The sequence below is a fragment of the Limulus polyphemus genome, unplaced genomic scaffold, assembly GCF_000517525.1.
Source record: "Limulus polyphemus unplaced genomic scaffold, Limulus_polyphemus-2.1.2 Scaffold2420, whole genome shotgun sequence".
Lineage (NCBI taxonomy): Eukaryota > Metazoa > Arthropoda > Merostomata > Xiphosura > Limulidae > Limulus > Limulus polyphemus.
Window position 1 is genome coordinate 11,999 of NW_013668030.1, and position 16,296 is coordinate 28,294.

A 16,296-nucleotide genomic window follows, 5' to 3' on the forward strand; every position below is an offset into this window, starting at 1 on the left:
CTATAATTTCACGTTGAATCACAATAAGGCTGACTATAATTTCACGTTGAATCACAATAAGGCTGACTATAATTTCACGTTGAATCACAATAAGGCTGACTATAATTTCACGTTGAATCACAATAAGGCTGACTATAATTTCACGTTGAATCACAATAAGGCTGACTATAATTTCACGTTGAATCACAATAAGGCTGACTATAATTTCACGTTGAATCACAATAAGGCTGACTATAATTTCGTAGAAATCTTTCGCTACTGCTGCTATACAACGGATTTCCAGTAAGAATAAGCACAACAGCATTACGTCGGTATACCGAATACAGGGGGGAAAAAAGACGCAGGAAAAGAGTCACAATTTGAAAATTTATGTTTATAAATTTAAAGCTCATAGAAGTTGAATTATTCCATTCAATTACGTAATGATTGACCTCATATATGCCTGAAAAAATGTACTTGACTCTGCATTATATATAAATACACTTGTCAAGTTAACAGTTTGTAGAGTGCTGTTTGATCTAAAAGCATGACACTAGATTAGATGTGTTATTAAATTCAATATATAACGTACGAAATGTAAGAGGAATCAACCAGGATCGTAATCTGGACTGATCTCGTGAGGTCAGGTTAGGCATCACGTTCCTCAGGTCAGATGTTAAAGCTGTGTTCTTCAGGTAGTGGTAAGCCAGACGAGTAGACTCGTTCCTCATTTACTTTTATATATATCTCCTTGTACAACAGTTATGTAAGTTGTGTTATTAACGTGTGTATGTCACGCATTTTTAATATAATGTTACATATCATGTATCATGCAAGTATTGCAATAACTAATTAACTCAGAAATGTTTGTTGTATTACTTTACATTGCATAACTGATATATTGTAAGTAATTAATGAATATATTGTGACTAATGATAAGACGCTTTATACCATGATAATTGACATATTGTAAGTGATTAATGATAACTGATATATTGTAAGTAATTAATGAATATATTGTGACTAATGATAAGACGCTTTATACCATGATAATTGACATATTGTAAGTGATTAATGAATATATTGTGACTAATGATAACTGATATATTGTGACTAATGATAACTGATATATTGTAAGTGACTAATGATAACTGATATATTGTGACTAATGATAACTGATATATTGTAAGTGACTAATGATAACTGATATATTGTAAGTGACTAATGATAACTGATATATTGTGACTAATGATAACTGATATATTGTAAGTGACTAATGATAACTGATATATTGTGACTAATGATAACTGATATATTGTAAGTGACTAATATAAATAGTGTTTTGAAGATGGCTTTGACTGTTGTATTCCTAGCAGACTTGACGAGTTCTGGCATTGACCATAAGGCCTCGTCGGCAATGGCTTAGGACATATATGGTATGCAGGTAGCCGGAAATAAAGTCACAAACTTTTTAATATCCAAATTCATTAATCACTTACAATATATCAGTTATCATGGTATAAAACGTCTTATGCTGGCGAAGAGTGATCTACTAATCTGTAATTTATTTATTTTGTTGTTGTTTTTTTTACAGAGTTTGACGGAACAACCGTTTTGTGTCGTGTGTGTGGAGATAAAGCTAGCGGTTTCCACTATGGAGTTCACTCTTGTGAAGGATGCAAGGTAAGAGCATTGGATAATATAACTTTGCAAGGTACGAGGTGATTGTAAAGAAAACCCCACATTTGAAACTTTCAAAACTACTTCTCCTAGAAGAATAAAATTTCACCTTATAGATAATAAATTGTTTTATTTACGAAAGATTGGATGTCGTGTTTTAAATATTTTTAACAAACGGAGTTCAATATGATTTCCGTCATTTCTCAATCAGTTTATAAAGCCTATTCCTAAGCGAAACTACTGCAAACACCGTCGGTTTCTGGACGATATTCTTTGATCCTTACAAAATATATATGTACACCGCACTAACATGCATTTTTATTGTGATTTGAATCTCCTAATGTTGAAAGAGAGATTTAAAAAAAGCACACAAACAAATAATAAAGATAAAACAGTTCAAGTTTGCGAAGTTATATAAGTTTTGAAAGTTGTAAGTCCTAACTAAACCTTACGCTCTTCTGGTAACTCTGGTTTCAATATATATAGGTTTTGAAAGTTGTAAGTCCTAACTAAACCTTACACTAAACCAGAGTTACCAGAAGAAAGCGGAATGCACAAGTACAACCCGATTTGAGAACTTAGGCCTACTTTATTTAACTATTAACTAAAGATAAGACAATGAAACTCACGTTAAATTGGACATAGGTAGAAAATGAGCCAATCTTCATACCCGAAAACGGTTGTACGACGTCACAGTCACTTATAACCAAAATATACTTTGCCACCCCCACCCCCCAAATGGCTTAGCGGTAAGTCCCTGGACACAACCCATTGCGTAGCTTTTTGTGCTTAACAGCAGATAAACAAACAAAATAGATCTTGTTTTGAATAGATAAAATGTGTTTGTGTTGGTAAAGAAAAAATACTCTTGATGGGGAATAGTATTCTAACAAGTCTTGGATATCAGTTGGTCAAACTCCCTTTTTAAAATTATTATATATTGAAACCAGAGTTACCAGAAGAACGTAAGGTTTAGTTAGGACTTACAACTTTCAAAACTTATATATATTGCAGTTAACTATAAAACGACTTAGCTTTACCAAGAAAAAGATTCAGAACATGCGATCAAAACGTCTACATGTTTTCCGTTTAAGATTCTGATAACTAAATAAAACTTATCTTTGTATTGAGTGAAAGGCCTCGTCGGCACTGGAAATTGTTCGGATTATAAAGTCGTATTGTGCTCACTGTTAAATTGACCATTTGACGAAGGACAACGTAGTCATTGTAAAAAAACATCATCGTATCTTTATAATATTATGTCAAAATATTTATAAAGATTCTTCATGTAGATGTGGCAACTTTTTATAAGGAAATCCTTCATCAGGTTATATCAGACAAACGTAGTATATGATAAATAACTTTCTAGGTTTCTCGTCATTTTCAAACCTATGGTTAGATTACAGACAAAATGAATTCTTCGAACTCTTGTCAAGGTTTTGGTTAGATAAGTTCATAGACAAAAAATATTGATGGTTAGTTTGAATGTACGATATTGAAAAGTTCTTCCGATGCCGAGCGGTTACTTATATAATTTGTATTTGCATATTTATCGAGTGTAATTTACGGTTCGTTAGAAGAGCTTCTTTTGCTTCTAAACTGCTTTAAAACAGACGTAAGCGAGAGCAACTGCTTTGTTGTGGTTTTGTTCCCATGGAAACAGATTTCTACATGTTTGTCTTCGTTAACCTTGAAACTCGCTCTCTCTCTCTCTCTGGGCTAGGGGGTCATTGACCGTGAGTGTCATCGAGAGGTCTTGCAGCACCTGCTATAAAGACCCAGCCTACCTGCCTTGAGGGATGGGGGGGGGGACATAGTCTTGTTACTTTTGAAATGGGTTCATTGGCCTATAAGTGTTATCTCATCTTATTTTTTTCTTTCAAAGATGTTTCAAATCTCATTTGTATTCTTGGATTATCAAGCTACTACCATATCCATCACAAAAAAAAGAAAGAAAAAGCCACTGTTATTGGCTCTTTAGATTTCAAGTTCACGGTATGCGAGGTGGGGTGAATAACCGGTCGTTTCCTTCCGCCCTTGGGCCTGTGGTCTAGGAAGACTAAACTGTACTAGGTCATGGCCAAATTGACTGTGTTACTTGTATGTTGCTTAATCCTACAGATACGGAAGGGATGGAAGTTAAGATGGTCGCAGAAATTTTCTCAGTAACTCCAATCTATCGACATTATTTGAAACTCAGATATTTATTTGACTAACAACGACAGTCCTATTTGGTAAGTGTTTAAACAATTCTAGTGTTGGTTATATATTGATACAACTACCGATCCCGAACCTACTGACTTTTTATTGTTGTTTCGTACAAGTTTGTGTGTCTATAACGTCACCACTGCTTTCCACGTAGTTACGAAATTTGAAGGAGTTCCAGGGTTAACTAAAAGTACGATGCTATTCACTAACCCTAAGACTTTATATGACCTTTGAGGGTCAAATGACTCCACTTAGGTTTCTAAGGAATTGTATGAATGTCCAAATTATTGTAGACCTTTGAACTTTGTTTGTTCGAAGTTAAACACGAAGCTACACAATGAACTACCTGTGATATGCCAACCACGGGTATTGAAACCCAGTTTCTAGCGTTGTAAGTCCGCAGACATACCGCTGTGCCACTTGGGGGGGGGGGGGTGAACTTTATGTAGTTGTAGTAGCTTTCGCATATTTTCTTAAGTTTGTTTGTTTGTTTTGAATTACGTCACATTATAACGCCCCCACGGCTGAAAGAGCGAGCATGTTTCGTGGGACAGGGATTCGAACCTGCAGATTGCGAGTCGAGCGCCCTTACCACCTGGCCATTCAGGGCTCATTTTCTTAAGAGGTTTATTTTGTAATCTATTTAAATATATTTTCTTCAGTATTATATATTTGTTGTACGTCAAGCCACTACAAACACCTATATTTTACCATCACACCTTAATTATAAGGTGTCACCAGAATTGCATACACCCGTATTTTGTTGTGTCAGTCACCCATGTGGTGCTCGTGCTTCAATATTTGCTTCACCGTCTTACACACCTGTGTACCATTTATCACTTTTACTCAGTCGTGCTGTATTAGACATTTGTTGTTTTACTGTGTTATTCCTGGACTAGTAAGCTCCGTTTCACATTTGTTGTTTTACTGTGGTATTCCTGAACTAGTAAGATTCGTTTCACATTTGTTGTTTTACTGTGGTATTCCTGGACTAGTAAGATTCGTTTCACATTTGTTGTTTTACTGTGGTATTCCTGGACTAGTAAGATTCGTTTCACATTTGTTGTTTTACTGTGGTATTCCTGGACTAGTAGATTCGTTTCAAATTTGTTGTTTTACTGTGGTATTCCTGGACTAGTAACCTCCGTTTCACATTAGTTGTTTTACTGTGGTATTCCTGAACTAGTAAGATTCGTTTCACATTTGTTGTTTTACTGTGGTATTCCTGGACTAGTAAGATTCGTTTCACATTTGTTGTTTTACTGTGGTATTCCTGGACTAGTAAGATTCGTTTCACTTTTGTTGTTTACTGTGGTATTCCTGGACTAGTAAGATTCGTTTCACTTTTGTTGTTTTACTGTGGTATTCCTGGACTAGTAAGATTCGTTTCACATTTGTTGTTTTACTGTGGTATTCCTGGACTAGTAAGATTCGTTTCACTTTTGTTGTTTTACTGTGGTATTCCTGGACTAGTAAGATTCGTTTCACATTTGTTGTTTTACTGTGGTATTCCTGGACTAGTAAGATTCGTTTCACACTTGTTGTTTTACTGTGGTATTCCTGGACTAGTAAGCTCCGTTTACGACAAGAATTCCCTTTTGCCAGAGAGAAAAACACTCGTATACCTACATTTTGATTGTTTTTGTTTTTTAGTTTAATGGTTCTTTAGGGGTAAGTCCAAGAATGAAACGTGTTATTTAAGTGTAAAAAAAAAACCAACAAAATATAATGGACTTACAATAATACGGAGGGAAAACATATATACAACCGTATTTTGAAAACTAACACTTTTCGTACACTTTACATATTCGTGTGGCAAACGTAAGAATTGCCTACAAGGAGAAAGGCAAACAATTAAATGTGTTTGTGTAACTAAACGGTAATTTCACTATTCTGGAAGAACACAAACATTTAAAGAAAGGACAGAGCAAACTGGGTCCGTACTATCATGGTGGAAACATACCCATTATATCTCCATCACGCGTACAAATACCTACTTCGTTTTGACCAATACGTAATCTAACCTGCCAGAAATTTGATACACGTGTACTTCGAAAATAAACACTAGATGTAATTTTAAGTTTGTTTTAATTTTGAATTTAGAGTTAACTTAATGATATCAATCAGCCAGAATCTTAACTTCAATTATAAGGAAATAAATGTAGGGGTGCCCAATTACTTTTTTCTAGGGGGGGGGGAGGTGTATCTTTTGTAGTTAAGCCACTGATTTCAAGTATAGCGATATGAAAAAACAGTAGCCATTGTATTTGGAACTTAAAATAAGAATACATGCAGAATTTTCTTTCTTTGCTTTTAGACATTTACAACATAATTTATCTGGTAATACCTTAAGACACGATAGGGGGGCATAAACACGGCTGCATGAATTTAACAATCTGTTTATCGGAAAATGACATTTTTTGGGACACGATAGGGGGGGACATAAACACGGCTGCATGAATTTAACAATCTGTTTATCGGAAAATGACATTTTTTTACTATGGTATGACCTTAAGACACGATAGGGGACATAAACACGGGTGCATGAATTAACAATCTGTTTATCGGAAAATGACATTTTTTACTATGGTATGACCTTAAGACACGATAGGGGGACATAAACACGGGTGCATGAATTTACCAATCTCTGTTTATCAGAAAATGACATTCTTTGACTGGTTTAAAATTTCAGTCATCACGAATAGCTGTAGTAACCTGCTTGACTAGAGAGGGCGGAATGCATCAGCGACTAACGCCCCAGGTTTTAACGCCATAGTTTCTCCATGCAAGGTGAGTAACCGTCCCCATGCCCACACTAGGCCAGTAATAGCTGTTGAGCCAGTGCGCATGCGGGCTCTGAACTTGAATCCACTCACACTTTCTTACAGCTCGTTACGTCATCAACTACTTTTACTTTCGTGAAAGTGTGTCACAGAGACCGGTCGGTCATCGACCTACTGTAAGCTCGTGCGATAAACAAGAGGATTGCGTATGCGTACAAGAGGCTTTCTTACGTAAAACTTTTATGAGTGATGCCGTGGTAAACAATCTAATTTGGGTGACCTCAATAATGCCCTACTCGTGCTTGTTTGTCGCTTTGAGTTCTCATTTCAGGTGAAGTCTATTGGTAAGGCAGGTCGTGTAGCTCAGTGTTCAGATATATTGAAAGCGTTTGGAAACTGAAATAAAAAAACGTACTTCTGTTTGAGTTTGATAAAGGTCAGTTATAAACAATGCTGCACTTTAATTAATGATATAAACAGATTGCTTGATTTGTAAACACCTCTACAATGGCAGTTGTGTATTCGTTGCTTAAAAGCGGCAGAACTCTAAAACTGGTTCGTCATCGTTCTTCTACCAAACAGGGGTTCTTCAGGAGAAGTATTCAACAGAAGATTCAATACAGACCCTGCACCAAAAACCAGCAGTGTTCTATCTTGAGGATCAACCGAAATAGGTGTCAATACTGTAGACTGAAGAAGTGCATCGCAGTTGGAATGTCACGTGATGGTAAGTATGTGTTGTATGTGTTAAAAAAAAGTGTCAGAAAAATTAGTTTGAACTTTCGCAGATATATATATATATATATCATTCAGTAATCTTTGTATAATAATTATTTAATACGAGACTTCTCTAAGAAACAACTTTCACGAATCCCTCTTGTTGCTTGTTGGCCCTGGGGTAGAGACCTGGATTTCGGACTAAGCAATCCGAGTTCGAACCCGTGTGATACGACAAACTATTCCTCGTTATAAGAGTGGCAGTCAATCCCTTAACGTGCATGGTAGGGTGCTTAACACCCGCCGTAGTTCAAAGCTAATGACAGTGGCAGATGCCTTAGAAACTTCGACAAAAATACTTTTATTGTACTGAATAATAAAATTGTTTGTGATAATTCGGCAGAGAGAGCAAAAGCCAAGCGTTCACTATAAGTACATTAAAAGTTTGGTTTCAAAGAGAGAAATCTCGCCTCCTACGAGTAATTGTGATACTGTAGGGCTTGTACTTATTGAAAGTGTAACAAAATCAGGTCGATTATTATTCCGGTTGTTAGCCCTAGGTGGCAGCACTATTTGAACGATCGTTATTTCGACACGTGCAAAACTTAATTCAAGGACGCGAAGAAGTAGCGGTATGCTATTTGGTGAATTTGGGCTCGAAGTGTGCCACAATCAAACACAAGGGCTGAAAATTTAGTTGCCCTCGTTTCTCCGGGCATAGCATATACTAGATATCCTCAGCTGAATGGCAGTCAGTAATGTATAACTAAAAATTATTATTTAACTAATGTAAAAATATTGTTTGTGAGTAAAATCCTATTTGTTGTTTTTTTTTTTTGTACCAATTCCCTCGTCACGTTTGTTAGTGTTGAAATTGATGTTTTTAAATGTTTCGTAATTCGTTGAGTCATGTATGTTGAGCTTTGTGCGAAGAAATGCTGATTACAAGGTCGTTTACTTCGCAAGTTGCTGAGCGAGTTGATTCGTCAGTGATAAAAAAGAGGGCGCTTTACTCATGATCTATGAGGCGAGTATAAGATCCCTATAGCCGTACCTTGTCTTTTGGTGCTTTCGCCTCTTTCTACCTCTAGATGGAGACACCAAGTATTATCCGAAGGTCAAGTTAGAAAAATTAAAAGTGTAAACCGATTGCCAGGAAGAAGTTCAAGGACACATTAGTCTGGACTATCTTTGTGAGCATGCGTTAACTTACAAGCTGGCGGATGAGGTAAATCCTGTGTGCGATAAGGTTTCATTATCGTAACATTTGTGGAGTGATGAGTTACACAACTTCAGTACTAGTGCCTGTGTAAAGTACACGTCCATATATTAACAACATTTGTGGAGTGATGAGATACACAGCTTCAGTACTACTAGTAGTGACTCTGTAAGGTACATGTTCGTAAGTTAACATTCCAAATCCATCTCGAAGTGAAAGCCCTGCTTTTCAGTGAGAGTTTATGTGTGTGACCTTAGAAACACAGAATCAGAATATTCAGCAGTATTCTCAATACGATATTGAACGGAAATTTAAAAAATGAACACTCAACTATAACTTGCATATCGATTAGATGGGATAAAAAAATAGATGTAAGATTTACAAGATCAAAAGACGACTGTAAGTTTTTCATTATTTTTTTAATTGTTAGTTACTCTGTGTGTTTATTTGTTTGTTGTTAAGCGCAAAACTACACATTTGTGTTGTGTCTATCGCTGGAGGGGATGGCTTAGAATCGAACGCGATATATATACTAGCTGACTTGTCTGAAGTTCCCCTTTCTTCTTAAAATATCAACAATGATATTATACTTAACTCTTATAAACTAATGTTATTGTTTAATTATTACTATTAAATGTTTAACATGATATTTCTTCTACCTTCAGCTGTGCGTTTCGGACGCGTCCCGAAACGGGAAAAGGCCAAGATTTTGGCGGCTATGCAGAAGGTGAATGCTACGTCTCATGAAAAGGCCGTGAGTTCAGAACTTGAAGATGAGGGGCGACTTCTGACCACCATCATCAGTTCTCATGAGAAGACATGCGACTACACCAGGGATAAGGTCGCTGCACTGACGGAGAGAGCTCGCACTCAACCAGTGCGTACAAACTGTTTCCCACATTTGGTGAGTGTTTAGTAAATCCGTTTCGCCAAATACGTTCTTTAATATATAGAGTTTAACTTCCACTGTCTGTTACTCGGGGGCTTTTTGCGCTAGTCATCCCTAATTTAGACGTGATAGGCTAGAGAGAAGGTAGCTAGTCAAAACCACTCGCCGTCAACTCTTGGACTACTCTTTACCACTGGCTATGAACACACCTATAGGAAATTAGTAATCGTGATACATTATTTACATTCACTGACCAAATTCATTATAATAGACACTACATGTTTAGATATATTATCGAGTTTCAATAAATGTTCAATTTATACAACTCAATGTTGTCCAGAAGTTCATTGATGTGTTTTGACCCCCAAGTGTGATGTTAGGTAAATAATTGGTGTGACGTGAACTGGATAATTGAGGTGTCATGTGATATACATACAGTGTCAGTAATAAAGTCAATGTGAAAAAGTGGTCAGTAAAAATGTCAGTCTAGTATTATATATTTGTAAAATGATTGTGTTACCGATGGGAGCAACATCAGTTTGCAATCTGTCTGTATAATCTTCGGGTCCAACCTTCACGTTGTTTTGGGAAGGACCGAAATATCACACCAAGGCGGATGATTAGGTTGAATTTTAACTATTCTCCATTTTTAATTGTCTACCGAATCACCAAGAAATTCAAAGAATTTCAGCGAGACAATTATCTTATTTGTTTAGAACTGTAAACACCGAATTGTTTGTTGTTCAGAAAAAGAACAATAGTGAAATGCTGTCGTTTTGTTGTTCGTATTTGGCAGGGTGTTGTATTTCACCCTCTACTGCTAATAAAGCTTGAAGCCTTCGACTTATTAAGCCTTATTTCTGTGGAAAGCTTCCTGGCCTTGACTGCTGCGTCAGCATGGTGAAAGTCATCAACGTTCGAGATTAATCCCAAGGGCACGTGGCTCAATACCGAAATGGAATAGAACCCTGTTCAAGGTCTCGCGAATCATATATTGCTGACCTTCAGATATATCATTTAGCCAACACAGTTTTTTTTTTTTACGTAACATATTTTATCAATACTAATTTGTTTATACCAGGAGAACTGATTTATAGGCAGTACATCGTAAGAACTGTGCAATGAAAGTAAATTGTGCTAGATAAGTTGTTTTATTAGATTTGCTTTTAGTTTTACATGTCAGATGTCTACTTTGTCGTCGTGTTGGACTTTCCTTTAGATTTGTATGCCAGATGTATACTTTGTCGTCGTGTTGGACATTCCTTTAGATTTGTATGCCAGATGTCTAACTTATACAAAACTAAAGGAAATCCAACACGACGACAAAGTAGACATCTGGCATACAAAACTAAAAGTAAATCCAACACGACGACAAAGTAGACATCTGGCATACAAATCTAAAGGAAAGTCCAACACGACGACGTTGTACAGGTCGTAAAACTTACAAGAGGTGAATTAAGATTTGGGTATATATATATATATGTTTAACTAAAAAGTGTAATTTGATGGTACTAATACCAGTAGTTATTTTTTTTTCCAAAATATATTAAACATAACTTTCGGAAGCTAGGTGAGAAGATAAATCCAATATTAAAAATATATTTGTAATCATATACACTTGAATCTTGACAACTTACAGAGGCATATAACAGTTGTTTGTCTTTTTTCTTTAGGTGTGTCCCCTTAACCCAGCACCTATGGAGCAGGGCGAAAACAGTGAGATGATGAAACATTTCTCGGAGTGGTTTGCTCCAGCCATTTGTGGGGTGGTCGAGTTTGCCAAACAGATTCCAGGTTTTAGTTTGTTGCCCCAAGAAGATCAAGTGACTTTGCTGAAAGTAAGTAATATGTCAGAATGGATTTGTCTATAAAACAAAACTATTAATGAGTCCATTGTGAAACAGATAAATTTTCTTTGAAATATCAGAACGTAAGTTTGTTTGTTTTTAATTTGGCACTGATTATTTAAACAATATGAACCAGAAAAATTATCAAAAGAAATAATTAATAAATAATGATAAATTAGTTAACTCCCAAAAGTGAAGACAAACTGTAACAGGAAAATAAATGACAACTCGGGTTTTGAACTCAACTCTGATCCATTCCTTACATATTTGAAAAAAAAAAAATTTGATACGTGCTCTTCGTGTTCCGTACATTTTAGTGAAATGCCAAATGCTTGTAGTTAACAAGCGCTTAGGTTTAGAAGTGACAGAACTGTTTTTGTTATTACAGGCTGGAGTGTTTGAAGTCCTGTTGGTCCGGCTGGCTTGCATGTTTGATTCAGGAAATAACAGTATGATGTGCTTGAATGGCCAGGTTATTCACAGAGAAGCCCTACACACTTCTAACAATGCCCGTTTCCTTCTCGACTCCATGTTTGATTTTAATGAACGCCTTAACGCCCTAAGATTGTCGGACGGGGAGCTCGGTCTGTTTAGTGCTGTGGTGTTGATAGCTGCAGGTGAGTGAAAAGTTTCTAACCCTTTTTTTTAAGGTTCTGTGTTAGTAAGTTTTGTTAGATGTGATTAAAAAATATGCATTTATTTTAGAAAAATAAAAGACAGGCTTCTTCGGAAGTTTTATAAAGAAATCCCACGTGCACAGATCTTACGTGAAGGAGTTCAGTGTTCCACTTTCCTCTCATGTTAGTTTCGTTCTGATAGGTTGATACACATTCAAAAAAGTAATATTTGCATTTTCAGTTAAATGTATTTACGAACATATCGTTTGAAACGTCTTCTTTACAAAAATTTATTTAACTTTGTTTCTTTTCATTAATATCCAGATCGCCCAGGCCTTAGGAATGTCGAGCTTGTTCAGAAAATCCAACAGAAATTGTCCGATTTGTTGCAGAAAGTGGTTATCTCGGGTCATCCAGAAAACCCGCACATTTTTGGTGAGCTGATGAAAAAGATACCAGACTTAAGAACACTCAACACACTTCACTCTGAGAAGTTTCTGGCTTACAAAATGGAACCCCAGAATAATGGTTTAATGGATCCATCCAGCACTGTGACATCCTCCACTTTATTATCAGCAGACCCTTGGAGCCAATATGAAACTACATAAATTCTGACCACCAGCAATTTGACAGTAACAGGAACAATTACTTAACTGGCCAGCAGAAAGATCAGCCAGCAGCCTGCAAGTGGATTACACCTGATCCTCATTATAATACTGACAGCCCACATTTAGAAGCCTGCTATGTCGTGTCCACAGAAGAAGGAAAGAGTCCTGTGAGATCAGCGTCTTTTTCTAGTGCTCATAGCTACGACAGTAGGTTATCCAGTGAGCTCCATTTGAAAAGACCCAGAGAACATGCAGGGGAAGATGGTTGTGGTGGAGAGAACCCTGTAAAGGGTCCTTACACGAAAATGAAGAGGGTCGATTCACCTAGTGATTCTGGTATTGAGAGTGGTAGAGAACACGCCACAAACAACACCCCCAATACGTCTGTGTGCTCTAGTCCAAGGTCGCTGGAGGAAAAGATGAAGGATATCACTGAATGTGAAGAGAAGAATGAAACGGTTGAAGAAATGTCTGTTCTGAAGAGAGCTCTTCAAGCTCCACCGTTAGTCAACTCCAACATGATGATGGAAGATGCTTATCGGCACCACAAAAAGTTCAGAGCCATGAGGAGAGAACCAGAAGGTCCACCATCCAGCAGGTCATTAGGAACCCCTCACTCCAACGTTTCTCTTGCTAGTACCCACAGTGTCTTGGTGAAGACTTTGGAACGAGCTCCACGGTTTCTGGATGCACAACAGGTAAAAAGAACGGACCTTATTCACAACATCATAATGAGAACGGAGAACATACCCCCAGCAGTAGCATTAATGGCACCAACCACGACTATGGCTACTAGCGCTACACCTATCATGGCAACTGGTACCTCCGTTTCACCAAGGTCATCAGTGAAAATGGTATTTCCATATAATATCGATACTAGTAGTCATGTTACAGTACCCAATACATTTGTATCTGCAGGTTCTGGTCATGCAGACAAGAGTGTTATGGTCTGCCCACCTGGATATTATTTGCCTCTGGAGGAAGTCAATGCATATTCTTCCACCTCATGGCCAATGTCGGTCGCATCTAGCAATATTAGGACACTAGACGGAGAAAGGACCAATATACTGTCCACTGCAATGACCCAGGTCCCGAATGCAAGTGTGGTCACCTCACAACAACATCCAGCGTCAGCTACGAGTGTAATAACCGGTTCAGTCCATTCCGACCATCGAATGTTCGTAGAACCCCATTCTCCAGGAGTTTCTTCTACCCTAGTCATCTCTCCTGGACTTCCCAGTTCGTATATTGCATTAAACACTTCCGTGGTTCAGAAGGGAGACGAACTCTTTGAAACTCCCCTGAATTTATCTAAAAAATCCCCACTTCCGCAACCCACTGTACTAAGAATGCATACATGATGTTCAACTTGGACAAAGTAAGATAATAAAATACTTACAGCCAGTTGTCATGGAAATATGGCAGTGTGCCAAAGGTGAACTCTGTTTCAGTGTACGATGCACTGATTATAAACAAAGACAAGGTTTTTCTGTTCAACAACTCCATGTCATTTTTGAAAGCATTGTGATAAAATAAAATGTAAATTTGGAATGTAGATATAAAAACGTTAGCGTCTTCGTAATAAAAATAATGTAAGTTATTATAAAATAATACGAGAGACCTGAATTCATAGCTAACGCAAGTACAAAATATGTTGTCTTGTTTATGTTCGTACAGTAAAATTCTCAATTAAATATCCAGAGATAGAGACCAGACTTAGTGTTGTTGTCCAATAAGTTTCGTTTTCTTTTTTCGTTAAGAAACACTCGAGCATACTGTAGGAAATGTAATTTATATAAAGTAAAATCCTAGACGTAATGCACTGTGTCCATTATCTATCGGCAAGATGTCTCAACAGAATAAAAAAAAAGTTTGTTTTATAACTTCCATCTTTTCAAAAGCGCCATCTCGAGCTAGTAAAACAAGTTTAGTGAGATAAAAAAAGCAATTTCTTTTTTTCTTGTCATCTTGTACTTAATATCATCAACATTTTTGCATCCAATAAAGCTTTATCAAGGGTGAAAATGTGTTTGTTTCATTCCAAAAAAAGTATAGAACATTAACATGTTACATAACACAGAATACTTGCTGACGGACGGTCTCTGGCATGGCCTGGTGGTTAGGGCACTTGACTCGCAATCTGTGGGTTCGAATCTCCTTTAAATGAACATTCTCGTCACTTGAGCCGTGTGGGCGTTATTGTGTGAGAGTTAATCCCAATATTCGTTTGTAAAAGAGTTTGAGGTGGGTGGTGTTGAGTAGTTGTCTTTCCTCCAGTAGTCTTTCTCTGCTAAATTAGAGCAAATAGCCCCGGAGTAGTTTTGAAAAAGTTTTAAATTTGGGTGTAACAAATGTAATACCATACTTTTTCGAACAACACACGTGATTGCAGGAAAATAATAATTGCAGTATTTATTAACAGCCATTAATTAGAATTAAGATAATAAAATCGCCCTTTTATATATATAGCCTGAACGTACCCATATTCGTATGTCACTAAAAACGTGTTGTTTTCTCGTGTTAATACATGGTTCTAAAGATGGGTGACTAAATCCAATCCATAGGAAAGTAAGGAATGGGTTATCCTGGAATTGCCTATCGGCTTTTTAAACTATTCACCAAGTTCATTGTGGTACAGGGTAACACATAAAACATTTAATAAAACTAAAGTAATTAATCCTCTTAATTACTGAGTGATTTCACCCTTTTCTTTGGGGAGTTCTTTATTCGTAACAAGCAAAACACTTGAAAATTCTGAAACAAACGAGCGATGATTAACATCTTTTACACCTGAAAACAAAGGCATATGTATCAACATGGGAAACAAGGACCATCCAAAGAGAGACCTGCAACAAATGGTAAAATATTCAGCATCTTGTATAATCCACGTACACAGAGGTCAGTAGCAAAGCTGTCTACATTCCCCAGGCAACAATCTTCAACTTGATTAAGAAGAATCTCCGTCTGGAAAAGCGACACAAGTTGTTTCCACGGCATATCTGTTTAACTGTCCCATACCTAAAGAAGTGGAATAATTCTAAGAACTTACAAATCAAAGTAAAGAAGAATGTATAACGATCTGTCAACCATACTATCTGCATATTTAAGTCATTTACAAATTAAAATTAAGGTAAGAATTAATAACACATTATTTATTTTATTTCTGTGAGATCAGACTGTTGAAACAGGCGGTATACGTTCGACATGAATTTTAACGATGGAACCTTTAGCAATGAAAACCATCGGGGTAGGACTATTGTCAAGATGCATATTCGTCAGATAGAGCATGACCAAACGTGGCGACTTTGATCTGTAGCAGTGTGAATCGCTTTAATTTAATGTATTCAATCTCCGTAGTACAAAACGCCATACTTATTTGAAAATTTGGATACTTTGAAATGAAGGCCTAGTGGAAATGAAAATCGTTACCCCTAGTGGCAGAGCTGTAAGTCTACTGATTTATAACGCTAGAAACCGGATTTCGATACACCTGGTGAGCAAAGCACATATAGTTTCATTGTGTAGCTTTGTGATTAATTACAGATAAACAAACAAAATCAGCAGTACTGTAGGTGATCATCATCCTGAAGGTACAAAGATGAAAAAGGAACACGTTAAGTTGAGATTTCGACATTTGGGTTGTTCAGGAAAAGTAAATTCATCTTTGTTTTTTATTTTTTTGTAATGAAGAAATATATTACAATAAAATAGGAAATGTTTGAAGATTCTAAAGAACTTATATAAATAAT

At 36.7% G+C, this 16,296-nt stretch overlaps 2 protein-coding genes across 3 annotated transcripts in view; both read left to right on the forward strand.

Annotated features, from left to right (window-relative positions):
- Positions 1 to 12,670, forward strand: part of LOC106466909 (nuclear hormone receptor E75-like) — a 15,017-nt gene extending 2,347 nt beyond the window's left edge. The window contains exons 1-7 of one of the 2 annotated variants that reach the window (XM_022394984.1): positions 638 to 680; positions 1,574 to 1,662; positions 7,233 to 7,377; positions 9,252 to 9,490; positions 11,149 to 11,313; positions 11,711 to 11,939; positions 12,264 to 12,670. In XM_022394984.1, coding sequence (XP_022250692.1) covers positions 653 to 680; positions 1,574 to 1,662; positions 7,233 to 7,377; positions 9,252 to 9,490; positions 11,149 to 11,313; positions 11,711 to 11,939; positions 12,264 to 12,547 — 1,179 coding nt within the window. In that variant the 5' untranslated portion in view covers positions 638 to 652 and the 3' untranslated portion in view covers positions 12,548 to 12,670. Of the gene's footprint in view, positions 1 to 637; positions 681 to 1,573; positions 1,663 to 7,232; positions 7,378 to 9,251; positions 9,491 to 11,148; positions 11,314 to 11,710; positions 11,940 to 12,263 lie in introns of those variants that run through there. The other variant, XM_013927215.2, reaches the window with a different exon arrangement.
- Positions 12,671 to 12,852: 182 nt separating this feature from the next.
- LOC111087646 (ecdysone-induced protein 75B, isoforms C/D-like) lies at positions 12,853 to 13,908 on the forward strand. Its single transcript, XM_022394983.1, has one exon. The coding sequence runs from the start codon at positions 12,853 to 12,855 to the stop codon at positions 13,906 to 13,908; it is 1,056 nt and encodes a 351-aa protein (XP_022250691.1).
- The last annotated feature ends 2,388 nt before the right edge of the window (positions 13,909 to 16,296 follow it).

Excerpts from the sequence above, each read along its gene's own strand:
- LOC111087646 (XM_022394983.1), top strand. The coding sequence starts at position 12,853 with ATGAAGAGGGTCGATTCACCTAGTGATTCTGGTATTGAGAGTGGTAGA.